General features: G+C 45.7%; 1 protein-coding gene across 1 annotated transcript in view; it reads right to left on the bottom strand.

The window, feature by feature from the left end:
* Positions 1-5,267: 5,267 nt before the first annotated feature.
* Positions 5,268-19,132, bottom strand: part of LOC309547910 (uncharacterized protein) — a gene marked incomplete at its 5' end in the record, with an annotated part of 101,037 nt that continues 87,172 nt past the window's right edge. Inside the window, one exon of the mRNA XM_082247910.1 lies at positions 5,268-5,341. Within this exon, the coding sequence (XP_082104036.1) occupies positions 5,298-5,341 (44 nt within the window). The 3' untranslated portion in view covers positions 5,268-5,297. The remainder of the gene's footprint in view (positions 5,342-19,132) is intronic.

The following is a 19,132-nucleotide window of genomic DNA, read 5'->3' as shown; positions in this document are numbered from 1 at the left end:
GGCGGGGGACCCTAGAAGAAGAGGATCAGGGCTGCTCTGTGCAATACAGTTTCATCAGCAGGTCAGTATGACGTGTTTGTTATTTAAAAACAATAAAAAGTAATCCTTTATAATCACTAGGGGGTCATAGACATTAGCCGGGCTGCTGATAAGGCAATACAGCCAGCCCTCCTGCACTGGGCCCGGGACCCCTCTGTTCAAAATGGGGACCCAGGCACCTGCTGAGTAAGAGGGCCGGCTGTACTGTCTTATTGCAGACCAAATCTCTTCTGCTACCCCCTGCAGTGCTGCCAGATTCTCCTCCTCTGTCTCCCCATCGGTTGCACTAGCCAGGGCCGCTGTTAGAAATCATGGGGCCCCCTACAGCCTATCTGATGGGGCCCCTTAACCCCGCCCCCACCACTGACCACGCCCCCTGTCCCTACCCACTGCCTCGTATGCATTCAGTGACCCAGGCACACCCACATTACATAATGGGACACAGCAGGGGCGGACTGAGGACTCATGGGGCCCCTGGGCAATAGGAAATCATGGGACCCCCAAGTTTAAAGAGATGGCTGCCACACTTTATGATGCAACATTAATGCATTAGGCCTAAGTGGAAGGACATGAAGCTCATGAACATGCAGACAGGCAGAAGACTTAAAGCTGGCGACCCAATAAAGAAACAAGGAGCCTCTCATGGTCAGTGCCACCTTACTAGCATCATGGGCCCTTGGGCACAGTATTGCACTGGGACCCTTAGCAGGGCGACCGGCGGTGTGCACAGTGCTTTGCGGCACACAGTGGGTGTGGATAAATTATGCCACATATTGGGCGTGGCATTTTAGTGTGATTTATTATTTTTTTTTTTTACTTTTTATTATTTTTTTTCATTTTAATTTATTGATTTTTGGTGGGAGCTTTGGTGAGATAAACAGACCCCTGAAGTCTCACATTTGATACAGAGAAAGGGACTAAGAACACATGCTAAGGAGGGTATGCTGGTGGGTATTGTGTGCAGGAGATTAGTGTGGAATGTAGGACTGTGTTCAGAAGAGAAGTGCAGAAGATATGATGGCAAATCGTATGTGCAGGGGAGAAGTGCAGATAGCATGAAGACAGGTGTAGGGGGGGATGTCTTTTAGTTGGGGAGATATTTCTTTTAGAGGCAGTGTCTGAAGGGTGACCAGGGAGAGATATTTGAAAGGAAGCATTGGGATTGTTTTGGCTCTCACCAATAATTGTGCTGGAAACGTGAAGGGTGCACACTCTTTACATTTAGGACGCATATATCTGGCCTCTCGGTGTTAAGCTTACCCGCCAAGAGGTCACTTATATGTGTACGGCCAGCGGAAAGTGGTAAAACTGAGAAGTGGGGACGGGTACCTGTCAAAAACAGGTACCCGTTAACCCCTCCCCCCTGAAAGGTGCCAAATGTGGGGGAGGAAGCAGATAAGTGGAGCTTCCACTTTTGGGTGGAACTCCACTTTAAGGACTGTTATTTTTTATTATGACCCTTTCAAAAGGACTTTCTGATCAGGTCTGCCTCTTAGTTTTTCAGGCAGACCTGATTGGATGCTCCATGTACCTCTATGGAGCAGTGAGTGGATGTCAGCGGTGACATGTCCACTGACACCCGCTGCCATCCACATCCGATCCTGTCCATGAAATCCTATTTTTCATCCATAGAGGATCAGATTGGATGGGGACAGACGGTCTGTTTTCATTAGATCTCCCATAGAGGAGAACGGGGATCTGACAGCTCCGTCTCTGCACAGTGAGCAGGGATGGACCTGTCATCCACCTGCTTGGCGGGATCAGCAGATTGATCCCCACTGAGCAAAACGGAGTCCGCGAAACGCCTGTGTGGCAGAAGCTGTGGAGTGTCGTTTTTTGTTTTTTTTTGAAGGGGGTTTGGTGCCTCAGGCCAAAGGTAATTGGGACTTTATGGGCTAATAACAAGACTTTTTAAATAAGGAATATATAACAATTTATTAAATAAAGACAAAATAGAAATATTACACACAATGGTGGTGTATTGGGTTATAGACCCATTAGTGAGGGTGAGTAAGTTTAGAAATTGGTGACAGAGTGATATGGTGACTTTGGAATTCAGGATATTCCTTCTCTCCATACTCCAAGCTGGCTAACAAGCATGGAACAGCAGAGAGCAATATTCCAAAGTCACCATATCACTCTGTCACCAATTTCTAAACTTACTCACCCTCACTAATGGGTCTATAACCCAATACACCACCATTGTGTGTAATATTTCTATTTTGTCTTTATTTAATAAATTGTTATATATTCCTTATTTAAAAAGTCTTGTTATTAGCCCGTAAAGTCCCAATTACCTTTGGCCTGAGGCACCAAACCCCCTTCAAAAATATTCATATATATGGGATGTTGGCAAATCCAACTATCTAGGTTTTTGACAATCGTATCTTTTATTGTACAGAGTTTGGTTGACACAGGGTTAAATAAGAAGGTCATAAATGAAATGCCCATTAACTGGACAGAGCGATTGGAGTTTGTTTGTATAGATAGGGCTGTGTGTCAGTTTGGGAAATGTCGGTCAGCTCTGCTGGGGGGGGGGGGCTGCTGTCTTAGACACACACAGTCTTCTCCTTGTCACTTAGGACCCTTCACTGCAGAAACTTTGCAGCTTACCTCCAGACAGGGGCGTAACTACAGGGGTTGCAGGGGTTGCAATCGCTACCGGGCCCCATGCTCCAGGGGGCCCGGTAGCAAACCAGTGGGTGAACTTCTAGGATCTCAAAGGTCACACTTGCGACCGGGCCCTGGCATTTCACCAATGTGGGGAGGCCCCAAGATTGCAGGAAGGGGGCCCACTGCAGAACTTGTGAAAGGATCCTGATGCGGGACCATAATAAAAGGCCATGCAATGAGATTAAAGAGCCCCAGGATTAGTGGGAAGAGCCCCGGGCTTGAAGGGAAGGGCCCCGGCCAGGGGTCTGGGGGGCCCTTCATGGTTTCTTGCATCGGGGCCCTGAAGGTTCTAGTTACGCCTCTGCCTCCAGACTTCCCCCAGAACAACTCAGCTCACCTCTCCCCCTTCCTGCAGTGTGCTCTGCCTCCAGATTTTCTCATTGCACAGCACTGATCGGAGGAGGGCGGGGATCTGAAGCTCAGAGATCACACAGCAAGTGCAGGACACTACGGGGGAAGGGGGAGACAGAAACCAGGATCGGAACTTCTAACTACATACATCATCTGCCAGTCTATGTAGTTAGAACTTGAAGTGATGAATGGTGCTGTCCCCACAGTGGCAAGTAAGCTTGTGGGGCCCCCTACTGACCTCGGGAAGTGCCTGATCATAGGCACACAGTGGGGAGCCTAGGGACTGTACCTTCCTTCCACAGCGGTCAGTGTCTGTGTGGGCTGCTGTGTGCTGGAAGCTGTGCACTGCCACCCGCCCTTGGATTAGGCATGCTGTGCCCTCACATCAGTCTCCCCTCAGGCCGCAGGACTTACTGAGGGAGCCGTGTGCAACAGAATCCCTCCGCGAGGGAAGGCAGAAGCAGAGACTACCACAGCCGGAACTATGACAGGCGCATTACAATATGCAGCGTGGGCTTGTATCCCTGCCCCCCGAAAAAGGGAAAAAAGTCCCTTCTCTGCTGTCTCCTCCTGGGCCCCTTTGTTGATCTAATGGGGCCCAAGAAATATTAATTATCCCCTGATAAGCAAGGAATTGGAATGTGATTTAGGTTTAGCAAAATCCTTTGCATTTATTTAGACAGAATTTTTTGCCCGGGCCCCCTTTTAAGCTGATGGAACCCAGGCCCGGTACAACAGGACCGGTTGTACTGCCCTATCAGCGGCCCTGGCACTAGCACATGCTCCCCCTTTCCATCTGCTGTCTGGGGCCCACCTGTGTGCCCCTGGAGCACTGCCGGCTTCCCCTCTCTCCCATCGGCAGCTGCTTCCAGGTTCTAATGCCAACATTTGGAAGCTGATTGCCTATGGTGCAGAGCTGGACCAGATTCTGGAAGCATCAGTTTTAGTAAATCTCCCTCAATGTGTCACTTAAAGTAAGTAGAGGGGATAAACCTCCATTGCTTGCAGGGAATGTTAAGCTTTTTACCCGTAAAAGTGTTAAAACAATATGCAAAGGAGATTGGTGCAGATGTCCTCAAACTATGGCCTGCCAGCTGTTGCGGAACTACACACAGTGCCATCTTAAGAGCATTAAAGGGCCCCGGGCAACGCAAATTATCGATAAGGTGATATGTATTGGTACAGCAGTGCTAGGCCAATGACAGTTTCCAAATTCGGCGGTCGAGTCAGACTCGACTGTCTTGTGTGTGCCTGTTCCCGTGGAGGCCGACAGGCATTCCTGCAGTTGTGGGCTCCCCCTCCATGGGCCAAGTGGCCTGACAGCAGCGCAGGGCTGACAGGCGCTTGCCACCTGCTAATGCGGGATGCACGCCGGAATCTGGAATAATTCTTGGCTGGGGGTGGGTCGCTGGGCAGGTGGGGCCCCCTGGGCAAGTGGGGCCCCTGGGCAACTGCCCAGCCTGCCCATTCGGTAAGATGGCCCTGACTACACATCCCATGAGGCAATGTAATACTCACAGACATGGCTAGGCATGATGGGAATTGTAGTTCCTGAACAACTGGAGGGTCATAGTTTGAAGACCCCCTGGGCCAGGAGGTTGAGAGAAATAATATGAAGCAGGCATGGAACCTCAATGTAGACAAGTGAAAATCAATTCCTTGTGAAAGCCTCGTGGTACGATATTAAAAAGGAACTGAAGTCCCCTTATTGGTGTGCTAAGGGGTGCTGCAGCACCTCCTCAACTGTGCTATCTTAGGGTGCATGTGCATATGCAAAATAGGTCTGTTCCAGGTTCTAAGGGCTGGGGAAGAGCCCATCAATGCAACGTAATTTGTGTCTAGCCAAAAGTAAAAAAAAAAGCACCTAAAATATGTATAGACTCAATTATCGGAGAAGAAGAAGGCTGAAGCCAGGTGCAAGCAGATACTTTTTTGGGCTGAAGGTCCAGTTTTGAAAAATTTTTGCTTTTTTTTTCCTAATTCCTCCAAGCACATGGAAGCTCCGAGAGGATTTAGATAGACTCATCTTCCTTTAGAAATTCAGAAAAGTTTTTTTAAGAATAAATTCCACAAGGTGTAAAACTTCCAGAAGCTACTACTATCTCCCATGAGAAGAGAATGGAGGTCACATGGCTGAAGGATGGACAAGACTTGAGTTGGCTACCATGGCACAGATCACAGAGGAGGCGGAGGGCTTACCAGGAGGTTTGGTTTTCTGTTTATGTGGCTGTTTCTTATTCTGGAAGTTTATTTTCAGGGACAGTGACTGTTTTCCCATCTGTAAAACAAAACCGTGTGATAAATATCTCATCTTCATCCAAACATTCTCCATAACTGATCATTACCTCAATCCCGGGCCAATTCTGACACTTCCCATATACCGTACCTATAAAAATCTACCTACTTTGGTTTACTAGAAAATTACTTAGAACCCCCAAACATTATATATTTTTTGTAAGCAGAAACCCTAGAGAATAAAATGGCGGTCATTGCAATATTTTTTGTCATGCGGTATGTGAGGTCTTTCAAATGTAGTTTTTTTGGGGGGAAAAATACAATTTAATGACTAAATATAAAAAAAAAAACAAAAAACAGTAAAGTTATCCCATTTTTTTTGTATAATGTGAAAGATGTTAAGCCGAGTAAATGGATACCGAACATGTTACGCTTTAAAATTGCGTGCGCTTGTGGAATGGCAACAAACTACTACTTTAACGACTTGCCGCCCGCCCACCATCAAATGACAGCGGAGCAGTATGGCTCTCGTTCTGGGACGACGTAATATGACGGCGCCCAAGAACGGCTGCTCTTGTGGGCCCGCGGGGGCATGCAGCGCGGCGATCGCGGCCATGCCGTGTTCCTAGGAGACGGCGCGACCATGATCTTGGTAAAGAACCAATGACGTGGCTCTTTACCCATGTGATCGGCTGTGTCCAATCACAGCTGGTCACATGTAAATGAGGAAGTGCCGTTTATCAGCTCTCCCCGCCTCACACTGTCAGAGTGTGTGGTGAGAAAAGCCGATCAGCGGCTCCTCAAAGGGAAGTCCAGGAAAGGTAATCAGGGCACTGATCATCAGTGCCTTGATTACAGTAAAGTACGACATAGCGCCTAAACAATGCCCAAACAGTGCTCAATCAATGCCCAAACAATGTCCATCAGTAACCTCAATCAGTGCCCACAGTGACCTCAATCAGTGCCCCTTGGTGATGCCAGTCAGTCAGTGCCCATCAGTGCCTATCCCTGTCGTCCGTCAGTGCCCTTGAGTGTCATCTGTCAGTGCCCATCAGTGCCGTCTGTCAGTGCCCATCAGTGCCGTCTGTCAGTCCCCATCAGTGCCACCCATCAGTGCTGCCTATCAGTGCCCATCAGTGCCACCTATCAGTGCTCATCAGTGCCTCGTATCAGTGCAGCATATTAGTGCCTCCTCAACAGTGCTACCTCATCAGTGCCCATAAGTGCCACCTCATCAGTGCAGCCTATCAGTGCCGCCTCATCATCGCACATCAGTGAAAGAGAAAAATTACGTATTTACAAAATTTAGAGACAGAAATGAAGAAAAAAATATTTTTTTAGTAAAAAATAAAAAACCCAGTGGTAATTAAATACCACCAAAAGAAAGCTCTATGTGTGTGAAAAAATGATAACATTTTCATTTGGGTACTGCGCTGCATGACCACGCAATTGTCATTCAAAGTGTCACAATCCTGAAAGCTGAAAATTGGTCAGGGCAGGAAGGGGGGTGAAAGGGCCCGGTATTAAAGTGGTTAAATTATCCATAGGACAAACAAGACAAGTTCCCCACTGGGTGGGACTATATCGACCTACAAATGGAAGTCAAAAAATATTGTAAAGGGGTATTAAAAATACACTTTTATTAAATAAATCGTTAAAATGTCAAAAGAGTTGCCATGTGGTGACGGAATAACACAGAAAAGTAACATCTGCAAAATCACATCACGGCAAAATCGTGATTCAGATATATGATACATACATAACCCATGTATACAATACAATGGCTCACAGGTGGTAAAATGCAGTACAAGGCGAAAAAACAAAACCCAGCGCGTTTCGGAATGATATTCCTTCTTCAGGGATAGCAAACGTCTTGTAGTGACACCATGAAAGCCATTGGAAAATATATCTAACAACCAGAATTTAAAATCAAGGACCGGATAGTTGGCAGCAACGAGTATCCCACCATTGCATCCCATACTCATTGCAGGACACTGTTCTGTGAGTGTGGTGTGGCGTGAAGTGTGGCAGCAGGCATATACCATCAATACTCTATTTCCTCTGGATACCATCTGAATCTCTGGCAGATTTTCAAATTCCGTCTTTGCCCATTCCCACATACTGTTCCTGTTCTGGGGGCCTTCGGATCTTGTTGGAGGAACTGCTATTTGGGGGGAACCCTGGGATAACTATTCCCTGTTTATCTACCTTTCGCTGCTGCCAACTATCCGGTCCTTGATTTTAAATTCTGGTTCTTAGATATATTTTCCATTGGCTTTCATGATGTCACTACAAGACGTTTGCTATACCTGAAGAAGGAATATCATGCCGAAACGCATTGGGTTTCCTTTTTTCGCCTTGTACTGTATTTATCCACCTGTGATCCATTGTATTGTATACATGGGTTATGTACAGTCAGGCCCATAAATATTGGGACATCGACACAATTCTAATCTTTTTGGCTCTATACACCACCACAATGGATTTGAAATGAAACAAACAAGATGTGCTTTAACTGCCAACTGTCAGCTTTAATTTTAGGGTGTTTACATCCAAATCAGGAGAAAGGTGTAGGAATTACAATAGTTTGTATATGTGCCTCCCACTTTTTAAGGGACCAAAAGTAATGGGACAATTGGCTGCTCAGCTGTTACATGGCCAGGTGTGTGTTATTCCCTCATTATCCCATTTACAAGGAGCAGATAAAAGGTCCAGAGTTCATTTCAAGTGTGCTATTTGCATTTGGAATCTGTTGCTGTCAACTCTCAATATGAGATCCAAAGAGCTGTCACTATCAGTGAAGCAAGCAATCATTAGGCTGAAAAAAACAAAACAAACCCACCAGAGAGATAGCAAAAACATTAGGTGTGGCCAAATCAACTGTTTGGAACATCCTTAAAAAGAAAGAACGCACCGGTGAGCTCAGCAACACCAAAAGATCCGGAAGACCAAGGAAAACAACTGTGGTGGATGACAGAAGAATTCTTTCCCTGGTGAAGAAAACACCCTTCACCCTTCAACAGTTGGCCAGATCAAGAACACTCTCCAGGAGGTAGGTGTATGTGTGTCACCTTCACAACAGTTTGCCAGATCAAGATCACTCTCCAGGAGGTAGGTGTATGTGTGTCAGATCAAGAACACTCTCCAGGAGGTAGGTGTATGTGTGTCAGATCAAGAACACTCTCCAGGAGGTAGGTGTATGTGTGTCACCTTCACAACAGTTTGCCAGATCAAGAACCCTCTCCAGGAGGTAGGTGTATGTGTGTCAGATCAAGAACAATCTCCAGGAGGTAGGTGTATGTGTGTCAAAGTCAACAATCAAGAGAAGACTTCACCAGAGTGAATACAGAGGGTTCACCACAAGATGTAAACCATTGGTGAGCCTCAAAAACAGGAAGGCCAGATTAGAGTTTGCCAAACAAGATCTAAAAAAGCCTTCACAGTTCTGGAACAACATCCTATGGACAGATAAGACCAAGATCAACTTGTACCAGGAGGGCGTGGCTTCCGGCGCTGAAGATGGCCGCTTAATTCTTCAGCTCCGCTCGGCCACCCGGGACATCCTCCGACTACAGCCTCCACAGCGGGCGCCAAACGCCGCAACTTTTCCCTATCGACTCCGGGAACGATGAGGAACAAGAAGGGATCGTCTCAGTCGCGCAAGCTGGACGGATTTCTTATATCCAGCTCGGCTGGACTCCGGCAAGATGGCGCCGGCCGGCCCCTGCAGCAAGCACCCAGCCGAGGAGGGAGTCAGGGCGGCGGAGCACAGCCATACAGGCAAGTGGCCAACCCGGACAGTGGCAACTCATCCGGAGCATCCTCTCCCCCTTCTCCCTCCTCAAGGAGTCCGGCCAAGCAGCGTCCCCGCTGGGGCTCTCCCCCCCCCGATCCCGCTCAGCCATGCGGGATAGATCAATCTGCACCTTCCTCTGGGGAGCCTGGGGGATCGAGCACAATGTCTGCGGATCCTTTTGCCGCCTTCCCAGTGGGTGATCACCCGATTTCTGGCACTCTGCTTAAAGGAATGCTACATTCCCTCTGGTCATCTCTTCATACGGATTTAATGCAAGGCCTTAACCGAACAAGACATGATGTGCAGCAGCTGGAGGTGAGGATGGATGCTGCTGAGGCCTCCATGTCTAAATGCTCTTTGTCTCTCAATACCCTCATTTCAGCTCATAATGACCACACGGAGGATATAGATTGGATAAAAGACAAGCTTGCAGACCTGGAGGACAGGTCTCGGAGGAACAATTTAAAGTTAAGGGGGATCCCCGAATCTGTGCAGCCCCAACATCTGCGTAAAATGGCTACTGATCTCTTTTCTGCACTGGTTCCTACTCTAACCGCGGCAGAATTGGAGATAGATAGAATCCACAGGATTCCTAAGCCTCACTTCATTGCACAAGACCTGCCTCGGGATGTGCTCCTCCGTGTGCATTTTTTTCAGACAAAGGACAAAATCCTTCTGGCCTCTAGACAACTTCAGGCTCTTCCTGGGGATTTCCCGCAGGCCCAGATACTGCCAGACTTATCCAGGCACACGCTCCAGAAGCGAAGGAACCTCGCCACCATAACAAGATCAACTTGTACCAGAGTGATTGGAAGAGAAGAGTATGGAGAAGGAAAGGAACTGCTCATGATCCAAAGCATACCACCTCATCAGTGAAGCATGGTGGTGGTAGTGTCATGGCATGGGCATGTATGGCTGCCAGTGGAACTGGTTCTCTTGTATTTATTGATGATGTGACTGCTGACAAAAGCAGCAGGATGAATTCTGAAGTGTTTCGGGCAATATTATCTGTTCATATTCAGCCAAATGCTTCAGAACTCATTGGATGGCGCTTCACAGTGCAGATGGACAATGACCCGAAACATACTGTGAAAGCAACCAAAAAGTTTTTTTAAAGGAAAGAAATGGAATGTTATGCAATGGCCAAGTCAATCACCTGACCTGAATCCGATTGAGCATGCATTTCACTTGCTGAAGACAAAACTGAAGGGAAAATGCCCCAAGAACAAGCAGGAACTGAAGACAGTTGCAGTAGAGGCCTGGCAGAGCATCACCAGGGATGAAACCCAGCGTCTGATGATGTCTATGCGTTCCAGACTTCAGGCTATAACTGACTGCAAAGGATTTGCAACTAGGGATGATCGAACTTTTGAAAAGTTTGGTTCGGCCAGAACACCCGAACTTCCCGAAAGTTCGGGTCCGGATTTCAGAACCCTATTGAAATCAATGGGACCCGAACTTCCGTAATCAAAAAACACCATTTTGAAGCCCTAAAACCCAATAAATGCCCCTAAAAAGTGCCTAGGGTTCTGGGTCATGCCCCAGGGACTATGAATCAGGCAAAAAAAGTTCTTAAAAATTGTCGTTTTTGATCGAGAGCCAATTATTGAAAAAAAATGAGATTTCTTTGGATTTAGTGTCTGGGGGGTCTAAAAAGTGTACCTGTGAAGTTTCAGCTCTGTAGCATGTCCAGAACCAGAAAAAAAAGATAATTTTTCTTAGAATTTTTAGTAGCGCAGGGATGGGGTTCCGCTCCTTTCACACCTGGGCGTTTTTGTTTCAGGCGTTTATTGGGCATTTTTTGGGCATCTTTGGAGGCAGGCATGACATCTGAACTTCTGTATAGGGGCATATATACACACACACACATATATATATATATATACACATATACACATACACACATATAGGTGTGAAAGGAGCGGAACTCCATCCCTGCGCTACTGAAATTATGTCAGTAGCGCAGGGATGGGGTTCCGCTCCTTTCACACCTATATGTGTGTATGTGTATATATATATATGTATGTATATATACCCCTATACAGAAGTTCAGATGTCATGCCTGCCTCCAAAGATGTCCACAAAAAAAGCCCAATAAACGCCTGAAACAAAAACGCCCAGGTGTGAAAGGAGCGGAACCCCATCCCTGCTCTACTAAAAATTCTAAGAAAAATTATCTTTTTTCTCTGGCGGTCACCCTGACATGGATGAATTCGGTCACCCTAGCATAGCAGTCATAGTCAGTTCACCCTAAACTACACTACGGACACCCTGACACTTAACCCTTTCCCTACAGAAACTAGATTATTGAATCTGACTATAGTGGGATATAGCACCCTAACTACACTAGATATCCCTTTCCTCACACTAATAATTGCTAAATGACACTGGAGCAGCAGGAGTAACAGAAATGCTTCCACTCTCTTCCACAGCCTCTCTATTACAGTGCTAGAGATTTGGCGGAGCTATGTTATATACTGGGGGGCGTTTTCACTACTGATTGGCCTCTGGACCCCCTAGTCACTCCAATCACATTCCTAGCAGACTCCTGCCCCCTCAATTGGCTTTTACTGAGGTTTCTGGTCCAATCACAGGCTTTTAAAGCCCAGTTTCTGTCCCATTGCATTTTGGGCGGTTCTGGTTGCCGAATTCCGAACTTTTACCGCAAAAACTTCGGAATTCGGCCGAATTTCGAACAGCTAATGTTCGGGTCAAACCGATGGTCGACCCGAACCGTTCGATCATCCCTTTTTGCAACCAAGTATTAAAAAGTGAAAGTTTGATTCATGATTGTTAATCTGTCCCATTAATTTTGGTCCCTTAAAAAATGGGAGGCACATATACAAACTGTTGTAATTCCTACTCCGTTCACCTGATTTGGATGTAAATACCCTCAAATTAAAGCTGAAAGTCTGCAGTTAAAGCACATCTTGTTTGTTTTATTTCAAATCCATTGTGGTGGTGTATAGAGCCAAAAAGATTAGAATTGTGTCGATGTCCCAATATTTATGGACCTGACTGTATGTATCATATGTGTGTATCATGATTTTGCTGTGCTAACAATCCGATGTTACTTTTCTGTGTTATTCCGTCACCACATTGCAACTCTTTTGACATTTTACCGATTTATTTAATAAAAAGTGTATTTTTTAATACCCCTTTTACAATATTTTTTGACTTCCATCTGTAGGTCGATATAGTCCCACCCAGTGGGGAACTTGTCTTGTTTGTTCTTGTATATTAGGGATTATATCTACTTTATAATCCAAACCTATATCCCCCCTATTTTCCTCTTTTTTGTAAATTATCCATAGGTAACACTTTGAAAGCCTTCACAGGTTACAAGTTTAAAGTTACAGAGGGGGTCCAGTGCGAGAATTATTGCTCTCGCTCTGACGATTGCGGCGATACCTCACGTACCTGTACGTCATTTCGTGCAATAGCCTCTAGGTGGCGCCTGCCGCCGGAAACCTGATCGCGCCCTGATTGGAGAGAGACGGAGCCAATCAGCAGGTCCAGCAGACCCGCGATCGTTCCCGAGGGAGGCAGAACTGTGGTCTTCCTATGTAAACAAGGGGGGACAAGATGGAACACTGATCCCTGTCTTCATCCAGTCAGAGCACCTCCCCCACAGTTAGAAAGCACTTCCTAGGGACACATTTAATCCTTTGATTGCCCCCGACGTTAACCCCTTCCCTGCCAGTGTCATTAGTACAGTGATAGTGAATATTATTTGGCACTGATCACTGTATTGGTGTCACTGGTCCCCAAAAAGTGTCACTTAGTGTCCGATTTGTCCGCCGCAATGTCGCAGTTACGCTATAAGTCGCTAATCACCACTATTACTAGTAAGAAAAAATAAATAAATAAAAAGTCCATAAAATATCCCATAGTTTGTAGACGCTATAACTTTTGCGCAAACCAATCAATATACGCTTATTGTTTTTTTTTTTTTTTTGTTTTACCAAAAATATATAGCAGAATACATATTGGCTTAAATTGATGAAGAAATTTGATTTTTTCCATTTTTTTATTGGATGTTTTATAGCAGTAAGTACAATAATTTATATATATATATATATATTTATTTTTTTTTTTTTTCAGAATTGTCTTTTTTTTTTTTTCTTGTTTATAGCGCAAATAAAATAAATCGCAGAGGTGATCAAATACCACCAAAAGAAAGCTCTATTTGTGGGGGAAAAAAGACAGCATCGCACGTCTGCGCAATTGTCAGTTAAAATAATGCAGTGCTGTATCGCAAAAAAAAAATGGCTTAGTTATTAGGGGGGTAAAACCTTCTGGAGCATTTTTTTAATTATTTTTATAATTTATTTTATTAATTAAAAAAAAAAAAATATTTTGATCACTTTTATTGCTGTCAAAAGGAATGTAAACATCCCTTTTGACGGCAATAGCAATGACAGGTACTCTTTATAGAGGGATGGTGGGGGGGGGGGGGTCTATTAGACCCCCCATTTCTCCTTTGAGCTCCAATGCAGCCAATCAGAGACAGAGCCAAAACTGGAAGTGACGACATAGTCAACCCTCGCCGGTTCTGACGTCACACAGTGGGAGGAACCGCTTCAGTTCCTGTCACTGTGAGACGGGACACGAATGCTGCCGGTCACATCGCTCCCGGGCTTCCTGACTGCTCCGGAGAGCCCGGTAGTGGCGGCGGTGGAAAGATGGGGGGGTGGGACCCCCTTCCACTACCTGTAAAAAACTTCCTGCGGCTGCCCAGGAAATACTTTTACATGAATAAGAATTGCCAGCTCTAAAAAATGACCCCAGAATCATGATTGTAGCCTCAACCATGACCCCCCGATAACCACATCCCTACCAGGACGTATATATACAGTGGCTGGTAGGAAGGTGGATAATAAAACACAAATTTATTTTGTAAGCCCTCCAAATCCAATCCATTATGCGGGACCAGATGATGTCCCTTTCTATTTACTACCATGAACATGAAACTTGTACATAGAGCTCTGGTGACCTCACTCTCTGACCTCCAGGCAGAATGTTGAGGAACATCTTATATGAACTTTGTGCCATCTGCCTGTAGGTGGAGTGCAGTGTGGTGCGGCTGTAATAACACACACAGTCCAAGTGCGATGAAAGAACTTGTATGTGAATGTAGCACGGTCCCCGCAGGGCCTGCTAAATTTTGCCTGATAATTTTATGTGCCTGTAAAGTCCCAACAAGGGGAACCCCATTTTTTGCATATTACTATTAGGGATGTGGCACACTTAAAGCGCTAGGCTTAAGCATCTTTCTTGCTGAATAATGACTTGACGGGCTCCCCTGATTACCAGCACACGGTTATCTTGAGATATCATTCATGAATCCCTTCCTTGCTCCTGGTGGGGCTCATCACACAAATAATGGCGGCGGTTCCCCATCCGGGGAGGACATCTATGACGGAATATAGCTCAACAGGTGTCTGCCACTTACAAGGCAGGTCTAATTATCCTTATCTAAACAAAGTATTCCGCAGGACCGATACAAACATACAGGAGTGTTTGTATTTACACTCCGTGTGAATATCGGCTCCCCCATTTATGAGCTCAGTGACCGTCTCTTAGTCCTCCTCGTTACAGTACCAAAAGAGTTCAGAATATACAATGTACAGACAAAGCAATTATTAAGCTCCAGATGAAGCTTTCATCAAGAAGGCGAAACATGTTGAGCAAACTGTCATGAGTAATGTATACTATGTGTTTACTGTAAACTTCAGCCGACCCTGCTGCCTGGCACCTTGAGCATCGAGGTGTCCGCCGGCAGGCTCTGTCTGCTTTGAAGTATATCACATTGGATGTATGCACAATACAACTTGTTCTGTACACAATTGTTCTCATACTATATGAAGGTCTAGTACCTCATGTAATATTATATCTCATACTGTCGACCGTTTTTGGTCTTATGTTCAATGTAGATTTTTTCATCTGCTTGTATTACTAGACGTTTTTAAAGTGTTTGTTTAATAAAAAGCAATTTTATGAAAATTTGGACCCTGTAGAGGTTGCACAGGCAGTCCAACTCCTCCAGGATGTCACATCAATACCTCTCATTGCCAGAAGGTTTGCTGTGTCTCCCAGCACAGTCTCAAGAGCATGGAGGAGATTCCAGGAGACAGGCAGTTACTCTAGGAGAGCTGGACAGGGCCGTGGACCGGTATCTGCTTCTTCGTGCAATGAGGAACACGATGAGCACTGCACTACAAAATGACCTCCAGCAGGCCACTGGTGTGAATGTCTCTGACCAAACAATCAAAAACAGACTTAATGAGGGTGGCCTGAGGGCCCGACATCCTCCAGTAGGCCCTGTGCTCACTGTCCAGCACCATGGAGCTCAATTAGCATTTGCCATTGAACACCAGAATTGGCACCCTGTGCTTTTCACAGATGAGAGCAGGGTCACCCTGAGCACATGTGACAGACGTGAAAGGGTCTGGAGAAGCCGTGGAGAACGTTATGCTGCCTGTAACATCATTCAGCATGACCGGTTGTGTGGTGGGTCAGTGATGGCCTATGAAGGCATATCCATGGAGGGACGCACAGACCTCTCAAGGCTAGACAATGGCACCCTGACTGCCATTAGGCATTGGGATGAAATATTTGGACCCATTGTCAGACCCTACGCTGGTGCAGTTGGTCCTGAGTTTCTTCTAGTGCACAACAATGCCCGGCCTCATGTGGTGAGAGTATGAAGCCAGTTCCTGGAGGATGAAGGAATTGATACCATTGAATAGCCCCCCACACTCGCCTGACCTAAATCTAAAAGAACACCTCTGGGACATTATGTTTCGGTCCATCTGATACTGCCAAGTTGCACCTCACTCTGTTAAGGATGTTAAGGATACCCTGGTCCAGATCTGGGAGGAAATACCCCAGGACACAATCCGCCTTCTCATTAGGAGCATGCCCCCGATGTTGTCAGGCATGCATACAAGCACGTGGGGGCCATACAAACTACTGAGGACCATTCTGAGTTGCTGCAATGAAATGTCAGCAAAATGGAATAGCCTGCTGTATCATTTTTTTTCACTTTGATTTTCGGGGATGTCGGAATTCAGCCCTCTGTAGGGTGATAGCTTTAATTTCCATCAAACGATGTGGCATCCTTTCCTTCCTAACACATTACCCAGTCCATACCAGTATAGATCCTAACACATTACCCAGTCCATACCAGTATAGATCCTAACACATTACCCAGTCCATACCAGTATAGAGCCTAACAAATTACCCAGTCCGTACCAGTATAGATCCCAACACATTACCCAGTCCATACCAGTATAGAGCCTAACAAATTACCCAGTCCATACCAGTATAGAGCCTAACAAATTACCCAGTCCATACCAGTATAGATCCTAACACATTACCCAGTCCACACCAGTATAGATCCCAACACATTACCCAGTCTACACCAGTATAGATCCCAACACATTACCCAATCCATACCAGTATAGATCCTACCACACTACCCAGTCCATACCAGTATACAGTATCTCACAAAAGTAAGTACACCCCTCACATTTTTGTAAATATTTTATTCTATCTTTTCATGTGACAACACTGAAGAAATGAGACTTTGCTACAATGTAAAGTAGTGAGTGTACAGCTTGTATAACAGTGTAAATTTGCTGTCCCCTCAAAATAACTCAACACACAGCCATTAATGTCTAAAACCGCTGGCAACAAAAGTGAGTACACCCCTAAGTGACAATGTCCAAATTTAGGCCCAAAGAGACAATATTTTGTGGGGCCACCATTATTTTCTGTTTCAATGTTTTTATTAAAGTATTTCACAATAACAAAGAAAATACAACGATATAGCAAAGAGTACATGTCTTCCACAAGTGTCCAACATATATCAAAGGACTGAAAATCCACCAGTTTATGTAAAGAAGTCTTCTTCGTCTCTTCCTTTTTTCCTTTAGCTGTATTTCCTCCCTATTTTCTGCTGTTAAGATAATTAAAATCTTCTCAAGCTATATGGATCATTCCAACTTTGTGGGCTATCTCTCAAACTGTGTAGAATCTTATTTTCCTAAAAAATAAGGCCCATCAAAATCACGTTACATAACAAGAAAACAAACTGATATCAACTCGTGTTGTGACACCAGCCCTAAGGACGATCATCACTTCCATGTTTTGTCAGGACAATCAGGAAGACCCAAAAAAGATGATGTGACAGTATTCACCGTCACTGGAGGTGAGGAGCAGATACTTAATGGTTTGAATTGGTTCAGATGGGACAACAATATTTGTCAGCAATATCTTCATGTGGATGCCGGTGCAGATGATAAAAAAGGGTCCATAAACGTTGCTGTATCCACCACCAATGAATGAAATGCACACTCACCAGAGCCATGTGCTGTCTATATTATAGGACAGCATTAGGGTATGGTTCAACAGGCCTCATATTCTTTGGACATCAAGATATTCAGCAACTTCCAGCCTCAGGAACGAACTCCAAAAAGTTTATCAACTCAACACGTCACATGAGATTTGAATAGAAAAAGAGGCTCATGGTGCAGTATGAAAGAGTGTTTAAAATTTAATAAGTAAAATTTAAGTAACACTAACATGAAAAACAGTGTACCTAAAAAATAAAAATGTCATTCAAACAGTAAAAGGACTCACTTCAAAAGACACCCCACTACAAGATGGAGTGATGGCTGGACCTTAGGCATTTGAGATAATAGCTCTACGGCCGTTTTGCGTCCCACGCGTCATCAGGAGCCGTTTCGTGGGACACGTTCAGGTAATACACTGGCTGCAGGGCAGGCCAGCACCTCCAAGGCGTAAAGGGCCAGCTCAGGCCATGTGCCCAATTTGGAGACCCAGACGTGTGTAGTACCTATGGAATGGTAAGGAACTGTATATGGTATATGGTAAGGAACGGTGATGGCGGCGGTAGGGGGCTTTTTTCCCCCTTCTGGGTTGAGTGTGGCCTGGTTGTGGGCCGGACTCTCCCAAAGCTGTCTAAGTTCTGAGGCCTTCTGGTAGGGACGGGGCTTCACTGGTCTTGCCAGGGACTGGGATTCTGAAAAGCCTGTGGTGTATGTGCCCCTTGAGTGGCAGTCCAGGGGTGCCATAATTCACGGTGGATGGCAACACTATGAGTATGGCACCAAGGACACTGCACTTCCTACAAACGTTTTTCACACCTGCCTCTAGGGCCGGGCCTTTTGGTCAGGAGTCAGGGCCAGAGGAATTTTTTATTCCTGGCCGAAGGGCCTGCCATAGTATTGCAACGTGGCACTAACCTTGCACTTCTCCACTATCCCTTTCCCCACTATTATGTGTTGTGTGTCTCACGTTTTGTGTTTTTTACTGTGGCGGTACACTTTATTTTGCACAGCGTGATTAGTAGGGTGTAGGTCCTTGGGCCTGTCCCTGAAAGTCTTGGGAGGGGGTGGATATTGCCTCCTGGCTTGGTTTGCCCTCTCTCATGGGGCCTCTCTTCGGGAGAGCCCCACCTAGTAGTTGGGGTGGTCTGTTTCAGCAGACCTCCTAAAGAACGGGGCTGCCTGGTTTCAGCCAGGTTAGCCAGTGTAAGTACCCCAGTCCCTGTCAGGAGCCTTGCGCCCCGGGGGATCAGGGTCAGGGACCAAGTGTACACCCTGTGCACTTTTTGTGTTTCACTTTTTTGGTGTGAACTTTTTTATGCACCCACCTGGTGATAGTCTGTAGATGATCCTGGTGGGATACAGGTTAGGTTCCTCCTTTCTCAATCCTCAGGATATGGGGTTAAAGGAAAGGCTCCAGATAGTGAATTATCGTTTTAAAAGTTTATTCATCAAATATTCATAAAAATCGGAGCGAAGAAAGACTCAAACTCCAAGTTTGCAGGCAAAGAAACCGCTTACAAACACCTCCTAGCAGAGTGGGGAGCGGAGTGTTCCGGCTTGCGTTCCACTTGGTGCGTAGCGTGCTGTCGTGCGTTCCACAATCTTGACGCGTTTCATTACTTCCTGTGATGTTTTCAAAAGGTAGCTTTTGAAAACGTCACAACTTGGAGTTTGAGTCTTT

The sequence above is a fragment of the Pelophylax lessonae genome (genome assembly GCF_965119305.1).
Source record: "Pelophylax lessonae genome assembly, chromosome: 2".
In the NCBI taxonomy this organism is placed as follows: domain Eukaryota; kingdom Metazoa; phylum Chordata; class Amphibia; order Anura; family Ranidae; genus Pelophylax; species Pelophylax lessonae.
This window is presented reverse-complemented; position numbering and strand designations above follow the sequence as displayed.